General features: G+C 45.5%; 1 protein-coding gene and 1 long non-coding RNA gene across 3 annotated transcripts in view; one reads left to right on the top strand and one right to left on the bottom strand.

The window, feature by feature from the left end:
- The window catches only part of LOC126237199 (uncharacterized), a 418,088-nt gene that overhangs the window by 398,051 nt on the left and 1,121 nt on the right, over nucleotides 1–18,916 (bottom strand). The window lies entirely within an intron of this gene.
- The window catches only part of LOC126237197 (phosphatidylinositol 4-kinase beta), a 268,062-nt gene continuing 256,666 nt past the window's right edge, over nucleotides 7,521–18,916 (top strand). Inside the window, exon 1 of the mRNA XM_049947077.1 lies at nucleotides 7,521–7,659. Coding sequence (XP_049803034.1) covers nucleotides 7,623–7,659 — 37 coding nt within the window. The 5' untranslated portion in view covers nucleotides 7,521–7,622. The remainder of the gene's footprint in view (nucleotides 7,660–18,916) is intronic.

The raw sequence follows: 18,916 nt of genomic DNA, 5'->3' as shown, positions 1-18,916 counted from the left end.
GTAAAATAAGAGTGTCTGAAATGACAGACCATCAATGTTTCATTATGTAAATTTATTACAACATAGAAGGTCATGGGAAAAAGTTAGGCATAAGATTTTTGTAAGAATTGTGCAGATGACGAGGATCGTGGCAATGCGGAGGCCGGCCGGAGCGGGAACAAGAGGTCTACGGCTACCTGCAAGAAAAGAGCGTCAGCACCCCACCTGACGTGAAGGGCGAGAACATCCGGTCCACAGGCTGACGGTCACCCGGCCGCATACCTGAGGGATTACGCGGGACCCTCGCCAGGCCACAAGCGAAAGTGAGGCTGGCCGTTGACACTGACACGCGACCCACACGCGACAGCCTGCTAGCTCTCCGGACGCGGCAGCCGTTTGGAGGGATTCCCTGCGGCAGACCACGTTGTCGTGAGTACACGAAGAAGATCGCATATCGTGTCAGAACCTGCGCCTCATGTGCCTCAGGACAGAAAGGGACGCTCTATACTCACCTGTTTGGGTTTTTACAACTCACTAGCATTGGCCGATCTGCATACACAAAGCAGTATCGTGCCACACTAACAAATGTATGGTCTCATTTCTTACTTCTCCTCTCTATTAGAGAGCAGTTTTAACAATAGTCACTCCACGTACCATCATCCCTCGTCGAACTGCAATATTGGGAAACATAAAGTACTGTCCAGCGAGAGAAGAGGCCTAGACTAGTGATGTATCCCAACGAGTAGACCTCAGAGACAATTAATCGACGTGAGGAGAGCCTATCACTGTGTCTTCCTACCGTACTGCCGTGATCATATGCGTGGGTCTGACTACAATCTCAACAGCGTACTGCAGACACTCCAGAACTCCCTATTGCTGTTGCCACAACGTAGCAACAACACCCGACGTTTAGCCTTATGTGATGTCAGTACTGTGTAATTAGTGAAGTGCTACGGATATTTCTAACAATGTGATTTAGTGCCTCATTCTCAGCACAGTCGTGAACTTTGTGCAATGTGCATGCACAATTTGATGCCCCATGAACCTTTTTTTTTTTTTCTTTCTTAAATTTCTTTCTCTAGTGTTGGTTTTGTAATGTATGTTATACCTTGTATGTGTTTGTGTTTTACACTGTAATTCTTATTACAAATTACTGTATTGTTCTCCACACCATGTTTTTTTTGTATTTTGTATTTATTGTTGTGTGTATGCGAACAGTGTGCCTGAAGTCCCCATAAACTGAAGCAGATACCACCACTGTCATTGTGAATGGACCATCAGTTCAGGGAACATTTTGTAAAGGTTATTCTTGCTGCAGGGAGACAGAATTAATCGGAGGTTGTAATTAGATTCTGAAAGCTCACAAAGAGATTGTTAACTTAAATAGTATCATGTGTGAGTGAGTTCAGGTTAGTTTAATGATTAAAATTGTTGTAACATCTAGGGCATTTAATTGCGGAGCACTCCAACTCTGATTGTAAAGAATAAACTGCTCCATATTTGGCTCAGATGCCCGGGCCATATTTAGAGCGTGAATGTCTGCGTGAATCTGTGTTTGGAAGGCGCTCCCTGGGTATGGATGTGTGATGTGAGTGTTAGTGTTCCATATTAAGAAGGTGAAGTTGGCTACATCATAAATAATCCTCCCTCTATGAGCTGCATTTTTCAGTTGCAGTGATTTTCTTTATAGAGTGCGGCATGTGGAGCCAGTTGCGAGATTGTTCTTGGGCGATTGACTCACTACCTTGCTCCTAAGTGAGCCAACCGCTCACCAATTACAATCTAAAATGGCGTAGGGGCTATGAGAGGTGGCATGAGCCCCCTCTCATATTTCTATCTTACGACTCTCCTCTCTATTTGCATGCGGTGGAGGGCTGCTATTCCTTCACACGCGGACTTCCCACGCAGCGTCTCTCGTCACCCGGGTGGTCCGGTGACAGGCGGGTTAAGCCGACGTGTGTGAGGCAGTCGAGTGAATGCTTTGCAGACGCCGACATTGTCAAGAGACACGCCCGCTGGGGTGTGAAGTAGCGGCTGGGCTAGAGGTTCCGTTACTTCGGAGAAACTTAGCGAAAACACTTTCTGGCGGGCTACCAGCGAGGCGTGGGAATGACTTGTGTACCCTGGCAGTTGTGGCGGGAAAATTCCCGCACTTTCTGCAAAATAGTAACGGTGATTGGTTTGCTCAGGGCATAGCGCCGTGACGTAGCAAAATCAGCACAGAAATTGGCGCCAAGAATCTCCATTGGTGGAATGGTAGTGCTCCGGCAATGGAGTGGAATTTCCGCCGGTTTTCGAGTTGCTGATTGGAACGTTTAACCTCGGCCACTGTCGTGGGGGCGGAAATGTTCTGTGTTCGGCCTGTACGGGTGCTCTTGTGGGGAGTCGGCAGTCGCCTTTCGGTCGAGGACGTCGAAGCAACCAGCCCTCGCCTGCGGTATGCCAGATCGTGTTCTGGGAGATAAGAAGACCGTTTGGTAATGTACGTCCGCAGCACCGGCAGATAGGGATTTTCCTAGGTGACAATCAGAGCTCAGCAGAGCGCGCCTGTTCATCCTTTTCTAACTTTGTTCTGTTTCGAGTAGCAGCAAGTACTGTTGGGTTAGCTGTGTGTCTCTCTTGAGATTTGAGTGGAAAGGAATTGGCTCCACATACCACCTCGTCTTAAACCTCACGATCTAGTTTAGGGACAACTTCACCTTTACAGTGTTTGTATGAATCTCCAAATTTGAGCCAATTTGATGTATTATATTTCCTGTGTTTCTTTTACTATTCAGTGTTTAGTCTTAATAAATCATATTGTTATTTTGGACAGAACTTTCATTCTGTTAATCGATAGAGCAACCCTATCATTCCTCACTATGCAAATGAAACCTTTGTTTATTTAACTTATTTATAAAATTAAATTATTGCAGGTGCCAAACTCTCTTCTACTCCACTGGCAGGGTTGATTAGAGTCAGTTCGCGTATTTTTTTATCCTTGTGCAACAGCAAAAGTCGGAGTTAGAATAGGGGGGCTTAGAGCATGATTTACATATGTGGATTCTAGTAGAATTTAGTGATAAATACACTGCTAGCCCCGGCACCTCGCAAATGTACCTCGAATTTGAAGGGTTAGCTAAGGAAAACAGGTGTTGCCCATCGGCAAGCTGCAGACCTTTGTGGACATACACTGCCAGACAAAAAAAAAAATCAAGACCCTTGAAAGGTTAGTTAAGGAACACAGCAGTTGCCCTTCAGCAAGCTATGGACCTTTCTGGACATGCACTGCCAGACAAAAAATAAATAAATAAGAACCTAGAGGAGTTAGTCAAGGAACACAACAGTTGCCCATCCATCAGCTAAAAAAAATCAAGAACCTAGAAGACGTGGTCGGATGTCAATATAACCTCATCCATGTACACACAATAGGTGGGAAGGCAAGTGATTAGAGCTGCAGTTATCTGTGACTGGCAGAACGGCCAGCAGACTTTGTGTTAGTGTTGTTACCAGGACTGATGGAGTGTATAAGGGGTGTCAGAGTTGAGTGGTCTGAGAGACTGCTTTATCAGCATCTAACAGGGTTTGAAAGGAGCCTCATTGTGGCTCTCCACTTGGTCGACTTGTGCAATATCCAAATTTCTGGGGCATTCGGACGTGACTGCCCCGATGTTGAGCTACGTGGGAATATGAGAGCAGGCATGTTCGTCGTTAAGGTTCCGGCCGACCGCGTCTGACTACCGCAAGGGAGGATCGGCGCATTGTACATCAAACGCATCGTAACTCGTTAATAGCTGCAACTGGTGTCCGAGAAGAAGTAATGGAGTCCCTGTAAATTTCTGTGGGCGGATACTAGCAGCAGCCGGACTAGGAAATTACTACACTCCTGGAAATTGAAATAAGAACACCGTGAATTCATTGTCCCAGGAAGGGGAAACTTTATTGACACATTCCTGGAGTCAGATACATCACATGATCACACTGACAGAACCACAGGCACATAGACACACGCAACAGAGCATGCACAATGTCGGCACTAGTACAGTGTATATCCACCTTTCGCAGCAATGCAGGCTGCTATTCTCCCATGGAGACGATCGTAGAGATGCTGGATGTAGTCCTGTGGAACGGCTTGCCATGCCATTTCCACCTGGCGCCTCAGTTGGACCAGCGTTCGTGCTGGACGTGCAGACCGCGTGAGACGACGCTTCATCCAGTCCCAAACATGCTCAATGGGGGACAGATCCGGAGATCTTGCTAGCCAGGGTAGTTGACTTACACCTTCTAGGGCACGTTGGGTGGCACGGGATACATGCGGACGTGCATTGTCCTGTTGGAACAGCAAGTTCCCTTGCCGGTCTAGGAATGGTAGAACGATGGGTTCGATGACGGTTTGGATGTACCGTGCACTATTCAGTGTCCCCTCGACGATCACCAGTGGTGTAAGGCCAGTGTAGGAGATCGCTCCCCACACCATGATGCCGGGTGTTGGCCCTGTGTGCCTCGGTCGTATGCAGTCCTGATTGTGGCGCTCACCTGCACGGCGCCAAACACGCATACGACCATCATTGGCACCAAGGCAGAAGCGACTCTCATCGCTGAAGACGACACATCTCCATTCGTCCCTCCATTCACGCCTGTCGCGACACCACTGGAGGCGGGCTGCACGATGTTGGGGCGTGAGCGGAAGACGGCCTAACGGTGTGCGGGACCGTAGCCCAGCTTCATGGAGACGGTTGCGAATGGTCCTCGCCGATACCCCAGGAGCAACAGTGTCCCTAATTTGCTGGGAAGTGGCGGTGTGGTCCCCCACGGCACTGCGTAGGATCCTACGGTCTTGGCGTGCATCCGTGCGTCGCTGCGGTCCGGTCCCAGGTCGACGGGCACGTGCACCTTCCGCCGACCACTGGCGACAACATCGATGTACTGTGGAGACCTCACGCCCCACGTGTTGAGCAATTCGGCGGTACGTCCACCCGGCCTCCCGCATGCCCACTATACGCCCTCGCTCAAAGTCCGTCAACTGCACATACGGTTCACGTCCACGCTGTCGCGGCATGCTACCAGTGTTAAAGACTGCGATGGAGCTCCGTATGCCACGGCAAACTGGCTGACACTGACGGCGGCGGTGCACAAATGCTGCGCAGCTAGCGCCATTCGACGGCCAACACCGCGGTTCCTGGTGTGTCCGCTGTGCCGTGCGTGTGATCATTGCTTGTACAGCCCTCTCGCAGTGTCCGGAGCAAGTATGGTGGGTCTGACACACCGGTGTCAATGTGTTCTTTTTTCCATTTCCAGGAGTGTATTTCATGCGTAGGCTGCCATTGTCACCACAACAAAAACGGATACATTTGGTGCCGTGACCAGAACTCATGACTGTTGACGAATGGCGTCGCATTGTGTTCAGCGACGAATTGCTGTTCTGCGCTTCTGCCGATGACCATCGTGGGGAAGGATGGTGGCGACCTGGCGAGAGGTCTCAGTTTTTCGGAGAGGCAGAGTGATGTTGCTCGTAGCGTCACGGTGTGAACAGCCATCGGGGATAACTTCACGTCATGGATGGTAGTGAATTATGGAACTCTGTGGCACAACGGTACATCACGGGCACCCTGTGTCCTCAAGTGCTACCTCTCACGCAACAGTGTCCTGCCGCCACTGCTCAATAGGACAATGCTCGTTCACAAATAGAACATCTCTCTATGAACTGCCTACTGTAGGATCAGCTACACCAGCTCCGTTTCTGTTCCAGTATTGAGTACATAAAGAATCAGTGACGTCGGTTGTGTGGGTCAGCTTGCCTGACCGAGCGAGGTGGCGCAGTGGTTAGCACACTAGACTCGCATTCGGGAGGACGACGGTTCAATCCCGCGTCCGGCCATCCTGATTTAGGTTTTCCGTGATTTCCCTAAATCGCTCCAGGGAAATGCCGGGATGGTTCCTTTGAAAGGGCGCGGCCGACTTCCTTCACCATCCTTCCCTAACCCGATGAGACCGATGACCTCGCTGTCTGGTCTCCTACCCCAAACAACCCAACCCAGCTTGCTTCAGGAGAGGATACAAAGGCTTTATGATACCCTCTCGGACGGAATCGGTGCGTGCACCTAAGTCAGAGGGGATGCAACGGCATACCGATAAGTGGGCTTATACTACCAAGTTCTTTGTACATTTGGCTCGATTCTGTAACCACTGCAATAAAATCACATACACTCCCAACCCGTGGAGTTTAATTCCGTTTCCGCCTCCCATTTTGATTGCTTCACTTATCTGCCACGCAGTGCACTTCGACGCACGTCATGTTTTCCACTTTTTCTGCTTTTCCTTTCCATTTTGTTTTCGTCACTTCTTTCTCCTGGGCGTCAAGGGACTCCAATTCCATGGTGTCCCAGGGCACTGCCCCAGCCGCCTCGGCTTAAGCTCGTCTCACACGGAGCAAGATTCGCTGTAAGTTTCCTTGCTGGCTAGCGCAATGGCTACCTTGCGGGCTCCGTCGTCTGCTAGCGCTCTGCCTTGCTGGGAACCTTGTAAGATTTCCAGGATAGGTCCGGTGCTATTTTTCTTGTAAGGTTCCCTGCGTGCTACCTGCGTTGGCCAATCATGAGACGTTTCGTTTGTGACGTCAGATGCAGAAAGCTTGGGCGGGAAGCCTTTGTTGATAGTCGCTTTTCTGCTGTTGTGAGGTGCGGTAGGACGTTCTTATAGTTATTAAATAATGGCACCGCAGTGGTCCAAGGAAGCGATTGAAGCACTGATATGTACTTACAGGGAAGAACAGTGTCTGTACGTCGTGAAAAGCGCAAGCTATTATAATAAACACTTGCGTGCAGAAGCACTCGAAAGAGTTGCAAGTGCCGTGTGTCTTGTTCGACCATTCGTATAAAATTTGCAAAGGATGTACGATCTTCTATCCTATAAAATAAAGTCGTATATAACAGTCATTATTGGTATATTTATAAAGTCAAACAGTAATGAAGTGGTGATACTTTTCAAACAAAAGTAGGTGTTATGCGAACTAACCTCAATTCTTTATGAAGCATGGAGAGCACACCTTTTACAGCTTTTCTCCTCTTAATCCAGTTTTTCGTCCATTCTTTCTTTCTTCTTCTCTCATTGGCATGCATTTCTGCATCGTTTAGCACCAAAACAGCTAATAACGCCAGTTTTCTCTTAACATCTGTACCTGAAGCAGCCATCTTCGTTCGATACAACATGCAGCCGATCACAACACAACTAGCTGCCGATCTTGCACCGTGGGAGAGCTTCGGCATGGAAGATAACCGGCTCCTTTCCCTGCAAGCCTGCACCTTGCTCCGTGTGAGATGGGCTTTGGTTACGGCGATGGTTTAGCTGCAAGTAGCAGTCCAGCTGCGGGAGAAGCGTCTGGACTGGAGGCCGTGCCTGGTGCGTGGTAGCGACGCGCCAGCTGCGAGAACTCGCCAAGGCAGCCAGCCGGCCGCGTTGGTGCGCTCGTACCGAGGGGAAGCGGAGCGCTGGTGGTGGGGTGGGGGCCAGCGCCTGGCCCCAACACACGGCAGCGCTCGGCCGTCAGTCAGTAGCGTCCCGTCCTCCGCTCCAATGCCACGCAGCCGCTCCTGAGGACACGCCAGCGAAGCACTCCGCGTCCACGGGAACCCCAGCCCGGCAAGGCGCCGACCGACCGCCCGGACATGCGCATCTCCGTCGCCGCAGACGTCGGCCCTCAAGGTAGGTCCGCGACAGGGGACTCTGGCGCCGACGCCGCACTCTCTCTCTCCGCCGGAGTCAGCTCTTGAAACCACTTCTGTCGCCGGTGTAAGACGCCGCCGCGTCTCTGGCCGTGTGCGATTAAATATGCTGGCGAACGTGTACAAAGAAGAGTGGCACATCTTGTGACGTCTCTGTAGTTTCGGCTAGTATTGGCTTCTGCCAATACTCAAGTAGTCTTGGTTACCACAGAACTTACACTACTCGATCATCAAGTAAGGAACTTAGTATGTTCTGTTTACTAGTGGAAGTGTTGTATTCACGATAACGCTGTGTTTACATTGGTGAAAAGAAGGCTGAATGTAGAAGGAAGAGTACCAGCACAGGTGACCATCGCTGTTTTTTCTTAATGTTCTGTTTTGGTCTGATTGGTGGTGGACTGCCGCTCGATTTATGCTTCTGTCCCGGGAAGGACTTAAAATTCACCGTTGATCCGATTTGTGAATCTTAATATTGATTGCTACAAACAAGGCGTGGGTTGGTTTTCGCATTCGTGTAATTGAGTTTACGAGGAAAAGTGGCGTGTCTGTTGGCTACTTTTCTTTAGCTGGAATTTAAAGAGTCGTCAAAATAAAGTATTACACACTTTACTCATCCTCTTCCTCAGGGAAGCAGTACGTGTTGCGTATTTGAAAAATGTTTAACCTTCGCAGAAACACGAGTGGTTATGTTGAGCAAGAGACATACACCGAGGGGTCAGTGCAGCGTTGTTGTAATTATATCAAATTGCAACCTTACAGGACGTGGCGAACGTGTATAGAAAAGAGTGACACACCGATTGACGTTTCGTTAGTCTGTCTTTGGGTTCAGCGACTTGTCGACGTCTTGGATACTACAGACCTTACACTGCTCGATATTTAAGAAAGATATTTAACACGCCTTGTTTACCTGTAAAACTGTTGCCTTCCCGGTAAGGCCTTAGCGATAACTGTTTTCATCGGAGTAATTAAGGTGCACAATGGGAGTCTACCCAATATTCGTATAGATTGAGTGTAACACCGCAGATGTCAATCGTTTTTCCACTTTCTCCTCTTCGTTGTTCTTGCTTTGTTTGCCTGGACTCGGACAACCTGTAGCTTGCTTCCTTATTTCGCATAAGGACCGTAGTACAGCCTCTCTGTTCGTGATTCATGATGGCGCTTAATTTTGACTGTGACAAGCAAACTGGTCCGCTTAGCACTCGTCTGAGTACACGAAAAAAATCAGCTTATATTTTCCCCCTTTAAGTAGTTACAATGAAGGACTTGTTGGTGTACCGAATATTACCCACTTTATACTGACTTGTCGTCTTGCAAGAATCGTAATACGTGTTTTGCATTTATGAAATGAGTAACCTTAGCAGAAACGTGAATGGTTCAGCTCAACTTGTGACTGGAACGAATAGCACGCGCCATGTAGATGAACGCAGTGTTGACGTAATTGTGTGAAAACGTAGCGTCGCCACTCGGTAGACTAAAGCCAAACAGTACTCAAAATGGTTCAAATGCCTCTGAGCACTATGGGACTCAACATCTTAGGTCATAAGTCCCCTAGAACTTAGAACTACTTAAACCTAACTAACCTAAGGACATCACACACACCAATGCCCGAGGCAGGATTCGAACCTGCGACCGTAGCAGTCCCACGGTTCCGGACTACAGCGCCAGAACCGCTAGACCACCGCGGCCGGCGCCAAACAGTACTACTCCGATTTGAGTGAAGTGTTGAGTATTCTAATTACGTGGAGCATGATTTTATCTTGTGAGGGCCTGCAGGAAATAGGCTGATCGCATAACGCGAAACAGTCCAAGAATTAATAAAATTATAAACAGTCCAAGAATTAAAAGAAAAGGGGGGGGGGGGGGGTCGGTAGATGTCGAGTATATGTTATTGTCACATATGATGGTTGTATATGGCAATAGACAGACTGTAATAACGAAAAACGTTCGAGTACTTCATTTTTCTTTCAAAAGCTAAAAGAGAACGGAGATGCAGTTTGGATGAAACAACATGTAATGTCTTTGATTCGCTTCAGCGGTGTGGCGCAATGGTGATGTTGTTGTTGTTGTTGTGGTCTTCAGTCCTGAGACTGGTTTGATGCAGCTCTCCATGCTACTCTATCCTGTGCAAGCTTCTTCATCTCCCAGTACCTACTGCAATCTACATCCTTCTGAATCTGCTTAGTGTATTGATCTCTTGGTCTCCCTCTACGATTTTTACCCTCCACGCTGCCCTCCAATGCTAAATTTGTGATCCCTTGATGCCTCAAAACATGTCCTACCAACCGATCCCTTCTTCTAGTCAAGTTATGCCACAAACTTCTCTTCTCCCCAATCCTATTCAATACCTCCTCATTAGTTACGTGATCTACCCACCTTATCTTGAGCATTCTTCTGTAACACCACATTTCGAAAGCTTCTATTCTCTTCTTGTCCAAACTGGTTATCGTCCATGTTTCACTTCCATACATGGCTACACTCCATACAAATACTTTCAGAAACGACTTCCTGACACTTAAATCTATACTCGATGTTAACAAATTTCTCTTCTTCAGAAACGATTTCCTTGCCATTGCCAGTCTACATTTTATATCCTCTCTACTTCGACCATCATCAGTTATTTTACTCCCTAAATAGCAAAACTCCTTTACTACTTTAAGTGTCTCATTTCCTAATCTAATCCCCTCAGCATCACCCGATTTAATTTGACTACATTCCATTATCCTCGTTTTGCTTTTGTTGATGTTCATCTTATATCCTCCTTTCAAGACACTGTCCATTCCGTTCAACTGCTCTTCCAAGTCCTTTGCTGTCTCTGACAGAATTACAATGTCATCGGCGAACCTCAAAGTTTTTACTTCTTCTCCATGAATTTTAATACCTACTCCGAATTTTTCTTTTGTTTCCTTTACTGCTTGCTCAATATACAGATTGAATAACATCGGGGAGAGGCTACAACCCTGTCTCACTCCTTTCCCAACCACTGCTTCCCTTTCATGCCCCTCGACTCTTATAACTGCCATCTGGTTTCTGTACAAATTGTAAATAGCCTTTCGCTCCCTGTATTTTACCCCTGCTACCTTCAGAATGTGAAAGAGAGTATTCCAGTTAACGTTGTCAAAAGCTTTCTCTAAGTCTACAAATGCTAGAAACGCAGGTTTGCCTTTTCTTAATCTTTCTTCTAAGATAAGTCGTAAGGTTAGTATTGCCTCACGTGTTCCAACATTTCTACGGAATCCAAACTGATCTTCCCCGAGGTCCGCTTCCACCAGTTTTTCCATTCGTCTGTAAAGAATTCGCGTTAGTATTTTGCAGCTGTGACTTATTAAACTGATAGTTCGGTAATTTTCACATCTGTCAACACCTGCTTTCTTTGGTATTGGAATTATTATATTCTTCTTGAAGTCTGTGGGTATTTCGCCAGTCTCATACATCTTGCTCACCAGATGGTAGAGTTTTGTTATGACTGGCTCTCCCAAGGCCATCAGTAGTTCTAATGGAATGTTGTCTACTCCCGGGGCCTTGTTTCGACTCAGGTCTTTCAGTGCTCTGTCAAACTCTTCACGCAGTATCTTATCTCCCATTTCATCTTCATCTACATCCTCTTCCACTTCCATAATACTGTCCACAAGTACATCGCCCTTGTATAAACCCTCTATATACTCCTTCCACCTTTCTGCCTTCCCTTCTTTGCTTAGAACTGGGTTGCCATCTGAGCTCTTGATATTCATACAAGTGGTTCTCTTCTCTCCAAAGGTCTCTTTAATTTTCCTGTAGGCAGTATCTATCTTACCCCTAGTGAGACAAGCCTCTACATCCTTACATTTTTCCTCTAGCCATCCCTGCTTAGCCATTTTGCACTTTCTGTCGATCTCATTTTTGAGACGTTTGTATTCCCTTTGGCCTGCTTCATTTACTGCATTTTTATATTTTCTCCTTTCATCAATTAAATTCAATATTTCTTCTGTTACCCAAGGATTTCTATTAGCCCTCGTCCTTTTACCTACTTGATCCTCTTCCTGCCTTCACTACTTCATCCCTCAGAGCTACCCATTCTTCTTCTACTGTATTTCTTTCCCCCATTCCTGTCAATTGTTCCCTTATGCTCTCCCTGAAACTCTCTACAACCTCTGGTTCTTTCAGTTTATCCAGGTCCCATCTCCTTAAATTCCCACCTTTTTGCAGTTTCTTCAGTTTCAATCTGCAGTTCATAACCAAGAGATTGTGGTCAGAATCCACATCTGCCCCTGGAAATGTCTTACAATTTAAAACCTGGTTCCTAAATCTCTGTCTTACCATTATATAATCTATCTGATACCTATTAGTATCTCCAGGATTCTTCCAGGTATACGACCTTCTTTTATGATTCTTGAACCAAGTGTTAGCTATGATTAAGTTATGCTCTGTGCAAAATTCTACAAGGCGGCTTCCTCTTTCATTTCTTCCCCCCAATACATTTCATCAATTTCTTCATCATCTGCAGAGCTAGTTGGCATATAAACTTGTACTACTGTAGTAGGCATGGGCTTTGTGTCTATCTTGGCCACAATAATGCGTTCACTATGCTGTTTGTAGTAGCTAACCCGCACTCCTATTTTTTTTTATTCATTATTAAACCTACTCCTGCATTACCCCTATTTGATTTTGTATTTATAACCCTGTAATCACCTGACCAAAAGTCTTGTTCCTCCTGCCACCGAACTTCACTAATTCCCACTATATCTAACTTTAACCTCTCCATTTCTCTTTTTAAATTTTCTAATCTACCTGCCCGATTAAGGGATCTGACATTCCACGCTCCGATCCGTAGAATGCCAGTTTTCTTTCTCCTGATAACGACGTCCTCTTGAGTAGTCCCCGCCCGGAGATCCGAATGGGGGACTATTTTACCTCCGGAATATTTTACCCAAGAGGACGCCATCATCATTTAATCATACAGTAAAGCTGCATGTCCTCGGGAAAAATTACGGCTGTAGTTTCCCCTTGCTTTCAGCCGTTCGCAGTACCAGCACAGCAAGGCCGTTTTGGTTAATGTTACAAGGCCAGATCAGTCAATCATCCAGACTGTTGCCCCTGCAACTACTGAAAAGGCTGCTGCCCCTCTTCAGGAACCACATGTTTGTCTGGCCTCTCAACAGATACCCCTCCGTTGTGGTTCCACCTGCGGTACGGTCATCTGTATCGCTGAGGCACGCAAGCCTCCCCACCAACGGCAAGGTCCATGGTTCATGGGGGAAGGCAATGGTGATACAGAGCATATATACCTGTAGATGATTGATCACAACGGACATTCCTGGGTAGACCCTTACAAATTTGTCAGACACAATGTAAACAGAAATTGCCCTTCAATGTCTCCACTCTGTAAAATGTAAGCGAAATGTAAGAGTGGGCTTCCGCGGCCGTTGTCACTGTCGATAAAATTCTTCTCGGCTGTTGACCACATTATTAGTGTATAAAACTGTCCGACTTTTCGGCCACTGTTGCTAGTGGCCTTCCTCAAGACTTTGTGCTGAGCTGACTGTAAACGGGAAGTCGGCGCAGGGACATAGCGTACGGGAACACTTCTTTTAATTGGATTGGTGAACACTTTCACTGCACGATGATTTGTGTTCCCAGTCGTCGAGTACTCGGGGCACTTCTGAGGCATGAGTTCGCTCCCATCATTGGTATACGACGGAAATACCGACTGTTCGAAATGCAAAATGGCTGCGAATAGACACGCTCACTCAATGTAAGCATGTATGGGAAAAAATATTTATAGTGTCAGCGAAAAATATTTGTTAATTTTTTTCCGTCTTGTCTGGCAGAACTCTGAGAACGAAAATAGCCTTTGATCCGTCAAGCGGCGTGTATACAAAGTGTTAGATGAATGTGGGTGCTGAAACGCTGAAGGAGATTCAGCAAACGAGACGTGACAGACAGCTATGGAGTATACTTGCAGACAGATCAGCGAAGTTTAGGAACAATGTTTATTTACCTTGATGGATAAGGACAAAGAGCCCACGACGGTAACATCAGTAATACCTCGTATTTGTTCGTTTAAAAATGTTTTTGTGACGCTACAGTAGCTTCTTTGTCATATTAATATAAATCACCTTTTATAAGATTTAACCCACAGTAGACAAGTTACAGATACCTCAAACAAGCAGTAATAGCGCCTGCGTTATTTTACAACAGCGCTTTATTTACGCGAGTTCACGATGCAGGCTGACGTTACGCGCTGAAACAGCGACGCTGATCAGTAAAAGTATCACGATGTAATTTAACGCGACTCCATATACTGTGCTGCGAGAGAATTTTTAGGCGCGCTGCGTCATCTCGCAGCCTAAGTACAGCAATAAGACTAATATGGCAAATTAAAAATTTTTTCGGTCAACAACGCTCTGACGAAATTTCCGCGTAATGCTGCGTTTACTTGACGTATCATTGAGGACACCTATTATTTGGTAGAGCTCACTACACATTAGGAGTTAATATAAGGCACATTTCGAATAACAGCGCGTGGAATGAGCTGATTTGGGGACGTGTTTCAAGTACGCCCGATATGATCGTGTACAATTGTGAGAATGCAGAGTCATTTGCGGGACGCACGAAAATTGGCGGCTTTTTTGTTTATGTATATACGGCTATAACGTGAACCACTATTGTTGAAGAAGGCAGATTGGAGGTTAACGCCCCATCGTCTTCAGAATCATCAGTGAGAGAGTATCAGTTTGGCTGGACCGTGGCTTATTCAAAGGATGCAAACACTTCTCACGAGTTCAATAGTTTCATCTTTTTTTCTGTACTTTTTATTCACTGTTTAGCGCAGCCTGTTTGAGTAAATGACCTACGGTATAGGCAGAGATGTGTCAGCCACATTCCAAGCAAGCAAGTAATAGGGCAGAGGGAGTCACTATTGGAAATCTTTGCGTTACAACCAAGGGAAAACGCCCGATAAACTTGGTCAGAACTGGAGAATAGAAAATACTGTTAATTTAATTTTGGGATAGTATGTCGCAGACACATGCTTCAGATACGCGGAATTCCAACCGGCGGCAAGAAAATCAACACTCTACGCTTTGATGATGATATAGCCTCGTTGCAGGAAGTGAGGAAGATTTAGTAATTTGTTCTTCAAAGTGAAGACTACTACTTTAAATTTCTGTCTAGAGATAAACGTGAACAAGACCAAAGTAATGATTATTTACCGACAAGGTTTAGACCAAACCCAGCTTACAGGTTTCTTGAAGGATCTGGAAGTAGTGACTGTGTAAATCTGAGCTCTCTGATCAATGACGCAGGAAAATGTGATAGAGAAATAAAATAACAAGTGCTCCTTGGTCGAGCCGCAAATGGCTTAACTCACTATTTGTAACATTTGGCAGAAGCGGGCAGTAACAAAAATAACTAAGATGCGCTTGGTGGAGTGACTGGTGTTCCCAGTGTTCTTCTATGGCTTCGAGACCTGGGCCGTTTAAAGCTGGCGACAAAAGCTGAATTGATGGCTTCGAGATGTGGTGTTAGAGGAAGGTGGTAAGTGTACCGCGGACAGGAAGAAGAACTTGGCAGCACTAGAAGTTTATCTACCTGTGTCAGTGAAAAATAGTTCCAGTTCCTTGGGCACATTTTGAGGAGACAAGGGGATAATTTAGAGAAGAAAATGGTAGCCCATTCTTCACGGAGTGCTGCACTGAGGAGAGGTATTGATGTCGGTTGGTGAGGCCTGGCACGAAGTTGGCGTTCCAAAATATCCCAAAGGTGTTCTATGGGATTCAAGTCGGGACTGTGTGCAGGTCAGTCCATTAAAGGATGTTATTGTCGTGTAACCAATCAGCCACAGGCCGTGCATTATGAACAGGTGCTCGATCGTGTTGAAAGATGCAATCATCATCCCCGAATCGCTCTTCAACAGTGGGAAGCAAGAAGGTGCTTAAAACGTTAATGTAGGCCTGTGCTGTGATAGTGCCACGCAAAACAACAAGGGGTGCAAGCCCCCTTCATGAAAAACACGACCACACCAAAATACCACCGCCTCCGAATTTTACTGTTGGTACTACACACGCTAGCAGACGGCGTTCACCGGGCATTCACCATACCCACCCCTGCCGTCAGATTGTATGCCGTGATTCGTCACACCAACTTTTTTCCAGTGTTCAATTGTCCAATGTTTACGCTTCTTGTACCAAGCGAAGCGTCGTTCGGCATTTACCGGTGTGATGTGTGGATTATGAGCAGCCGCTCGACCGTGAAATCCAAGTTTTCTCTCTCCCTGCTACCCTATCATGTGCAAGCTTCTTCATCTCCCAGTACTTACTGCAACCCACATCCTTCTGAATCTGCTTAGTGTATTCATCTCTTGGTCTCCCTCTACGATTTTTACTCTCCACGCTGCCCTCCAATGCTAAATTTATGATCCCTTGATGCCTCAGAACATGTCCTACTAACCGGTCCTTCTTTTTTCAAGTTGTGCCACAAACTCCTCTTCTCCCCAATTCTATTCAATACCTCCTCATTAGTTATGTGATCTACCCATCTAATCTTCAGCATTCGTCTGTACCACCACATTTCGAAAGCTTCTGTTCTCTTCTTGTCTAAACTATTTATCGTCCATGTTCCATACATGGCTACACTCCATACAAATACATTCAGAAACGACTTCCTGAAACTTAAATCTATAATCGATGTTAAATTTCTCTTCTTCAGAAACGCTTTCCTTGCCATTGCCAGTCTACATTTTATATCCTCTCTACTTCGACCATCATCAGTTATTTTGTTCCCCAAATAGGAAAACTCCTTTACTACTTTGTCTCATTTCCTAATCTAATTCCCTCAGAATCACCCGACTTAATTCGACTACATTCCATTATACTCGTTTTGCTTTTGTTGATGTTAATCTTATATCCTCCTTTCAAGACACTGTCCATTCCGTTCAACTGCTCTTCCAAGTCCTTTGTTGTCTCTGATAGAATTACAAAGTCATCGGCGAACCTCAAAGTTTTTATTTGTTCTCCATGGATTTTAATACCTACTCCGAATTTTTCATTTGTTTCCTTTACTGCTTGCTCAATATACAGATTGAATAACATCGGGGAGAGGCTACAACCCTGCCTCACTCCCTTCCCAACCACTGCTTCCCTTTCATGCCCCTCGACTCTTATAACTGCCATCGGGTTTCTGTACAAATTGTAAATAGCCTTTCGCTCCCTGTATTTTACCCCTGCCACCTTTAGAATTTGAAAGAGAGTATTCCAGTCAACATTGTCAAAAGCTTTCTCTAAGTCTACAAATGCTAGAAACGTAGGTTTGCCTTTCCTTAATCTTTCTTCTAAGATAAGTCGTAAGGTCAGTATTGCCTCACGTGTTCCATTATTTATACGGAATCCAAACTGATCTTCCCCGAGGTCGGCTTCTACCAGTTTTTCCATTCGTCTGTAAAGAATTCGCGTTAGTATTTTGCAGCTGTGACTTATTAAACTAATAGTTCGGTAATTTTCACATCTGTCAACACCTGCTTTCTTTGGGATTGGAATTATTATATTCTTCTTGAAGTCTGAGGGTATTTCGCCTGTCTCATACATCTTGCTCACCAGATGGTAGAGTTTTGTCAGGACTGACTCTCCCAAGGCCGTCAGTAGTTCTAATGGAATGTTGTCTACTCCCAGGGCCTTGTTTCGACTCAGGTCTTTCAGTGATCTGTCAAACTCTTCACGCAGTATCGTATCTCCCATTTCATCTTCATCTACATCCTATTCCATTTCCATAATATTGTCCTCAAGTACATCGCCCTTGTATAGACCCTCTATATACTCCTCCCACCTTTCTGCTTTCCCTTTTTTGCTTAGAACTGGGTTTCTATCTGAGCTCTAGATATTCATACAAGTGGTTCTCTTTTCTCCAAAGGTCTCTTTAATTTTCCTGTAGGCAGTATCTATCTTACCCCTAGTGAGATAACCCTCTACATCCTTACATTTGTCCTCTAGCCATCCCTGCTTAGCCATTTTGCACTTCCTGTCGATCTCATTTTTGAGATGTCTGTATTCCTTTTTGCCTGCTTCATTTACTGCATTTTTATATTTTCTCCTTTCGTCAATTAAGTTCAATATTTCTTCTGTTTCCCAAGGATTTCTACTAGCGCTCGTCTTTTTACCTACTTGATCCTCTGCTGCCTTCACTACTTCATCCCTCAGACCTACCCATTCTTCTTCTACTGTACTTCTTTCCCCCCTTCCTGTCAATTGTTCCCTTATGCTGTCCCTGAAACTCTGTACAACCTCTGATTCTTTCAGTTTATCCAGGTCCCATCTCCTTAAATTCCCATCTTTTTGCTGTTTCTTCAGTTTTAATCTACAGTTCATAACCAATAGATTGTGGTCAGAGTCCACATCTGCCCCTGGTAATGTCTTACAATTTAAAACCTGGTTCCTAAATCTCTGTCTTACCATTATGTAATCTATCTGATACCTTCTAGTATATCCAGCATTCTTCCATGTATACAACCTTCTTTCATGATTCTTGAACCAAGTGTTAACTATGATTAAGTTATGCTCTGTGCAAAACTCTACCAGGCGGCTTCCTCTTTCATTTCTTAGCCCCAATCCATATTCACCTACTATATTTCCTTCTCTCCCTTTTCCTACTCTCGAATTCCAGTCACCCATGACTATTAAATTTTCGTCTCCCTTCACTACCTGAATAATTTCTTTTATCTCATCATACATTTCTCAAAAATTTCTTCATCATCTGCAGAGCTAGTTGGTATATAAACTTGTACTACTGTAGTAGGCGTGGGCTTCGTGTCTATCTTGACCACAATAATGCGTTCACCATGCTGTTTGCAGTAGCTTACCCGCACTCCTATTTTTTTATTCATTATTAATCCTACTCCGGCATTACCTCTATGTGATTTTGTGTTTATAACCCTGTGTTCACCTGACCAAAAGTCTTGTTCCTCCTGCCACCGAACTTCACTAATTCCCACTATATCTAACTTTAACCTATCCATTTCCCTTTTTAAATTTTCTAATCTACTTGCCCGGTTAAGGGATCTGACTTTCCACGCTCCGATCCGTAGAACCCCAGTTTTCTTTTTCCTGATAACGACGTCCTCGTGAGTAGTCCCCGCCCGGAGATACGAATGGGGGACTATTTTACCTCCGGAATATTTTACCCAAGAGGACGCCATCATCATTTATCCATACAGTAGCTGCATGCTCTCGGGAAAAATTGCGGCCGTAGTTTCCCCTTGATTTCAGCCGTTC

Source organism: Schistocerca nitens, chromosome 2, assembly GCF_023898315.1.
Source record: "Schistocerca nitens isolate TAMUIC-IGC-003100 chromosome 2, iqSchNite1.1, whole genome shotgun sequence".
NCBI classification, from domain to species: Eukaryota; Metazoa; Arthropoda; class Insecta; order Orthoptera; family Acrididae; genus Schistocerca; species Schistocerca nitens.
The sequence above is the reverse complement of the archived record's forward strand: the minus strand, read 5'-3'. Positions and strand labels throughout refer to the sequence as shown.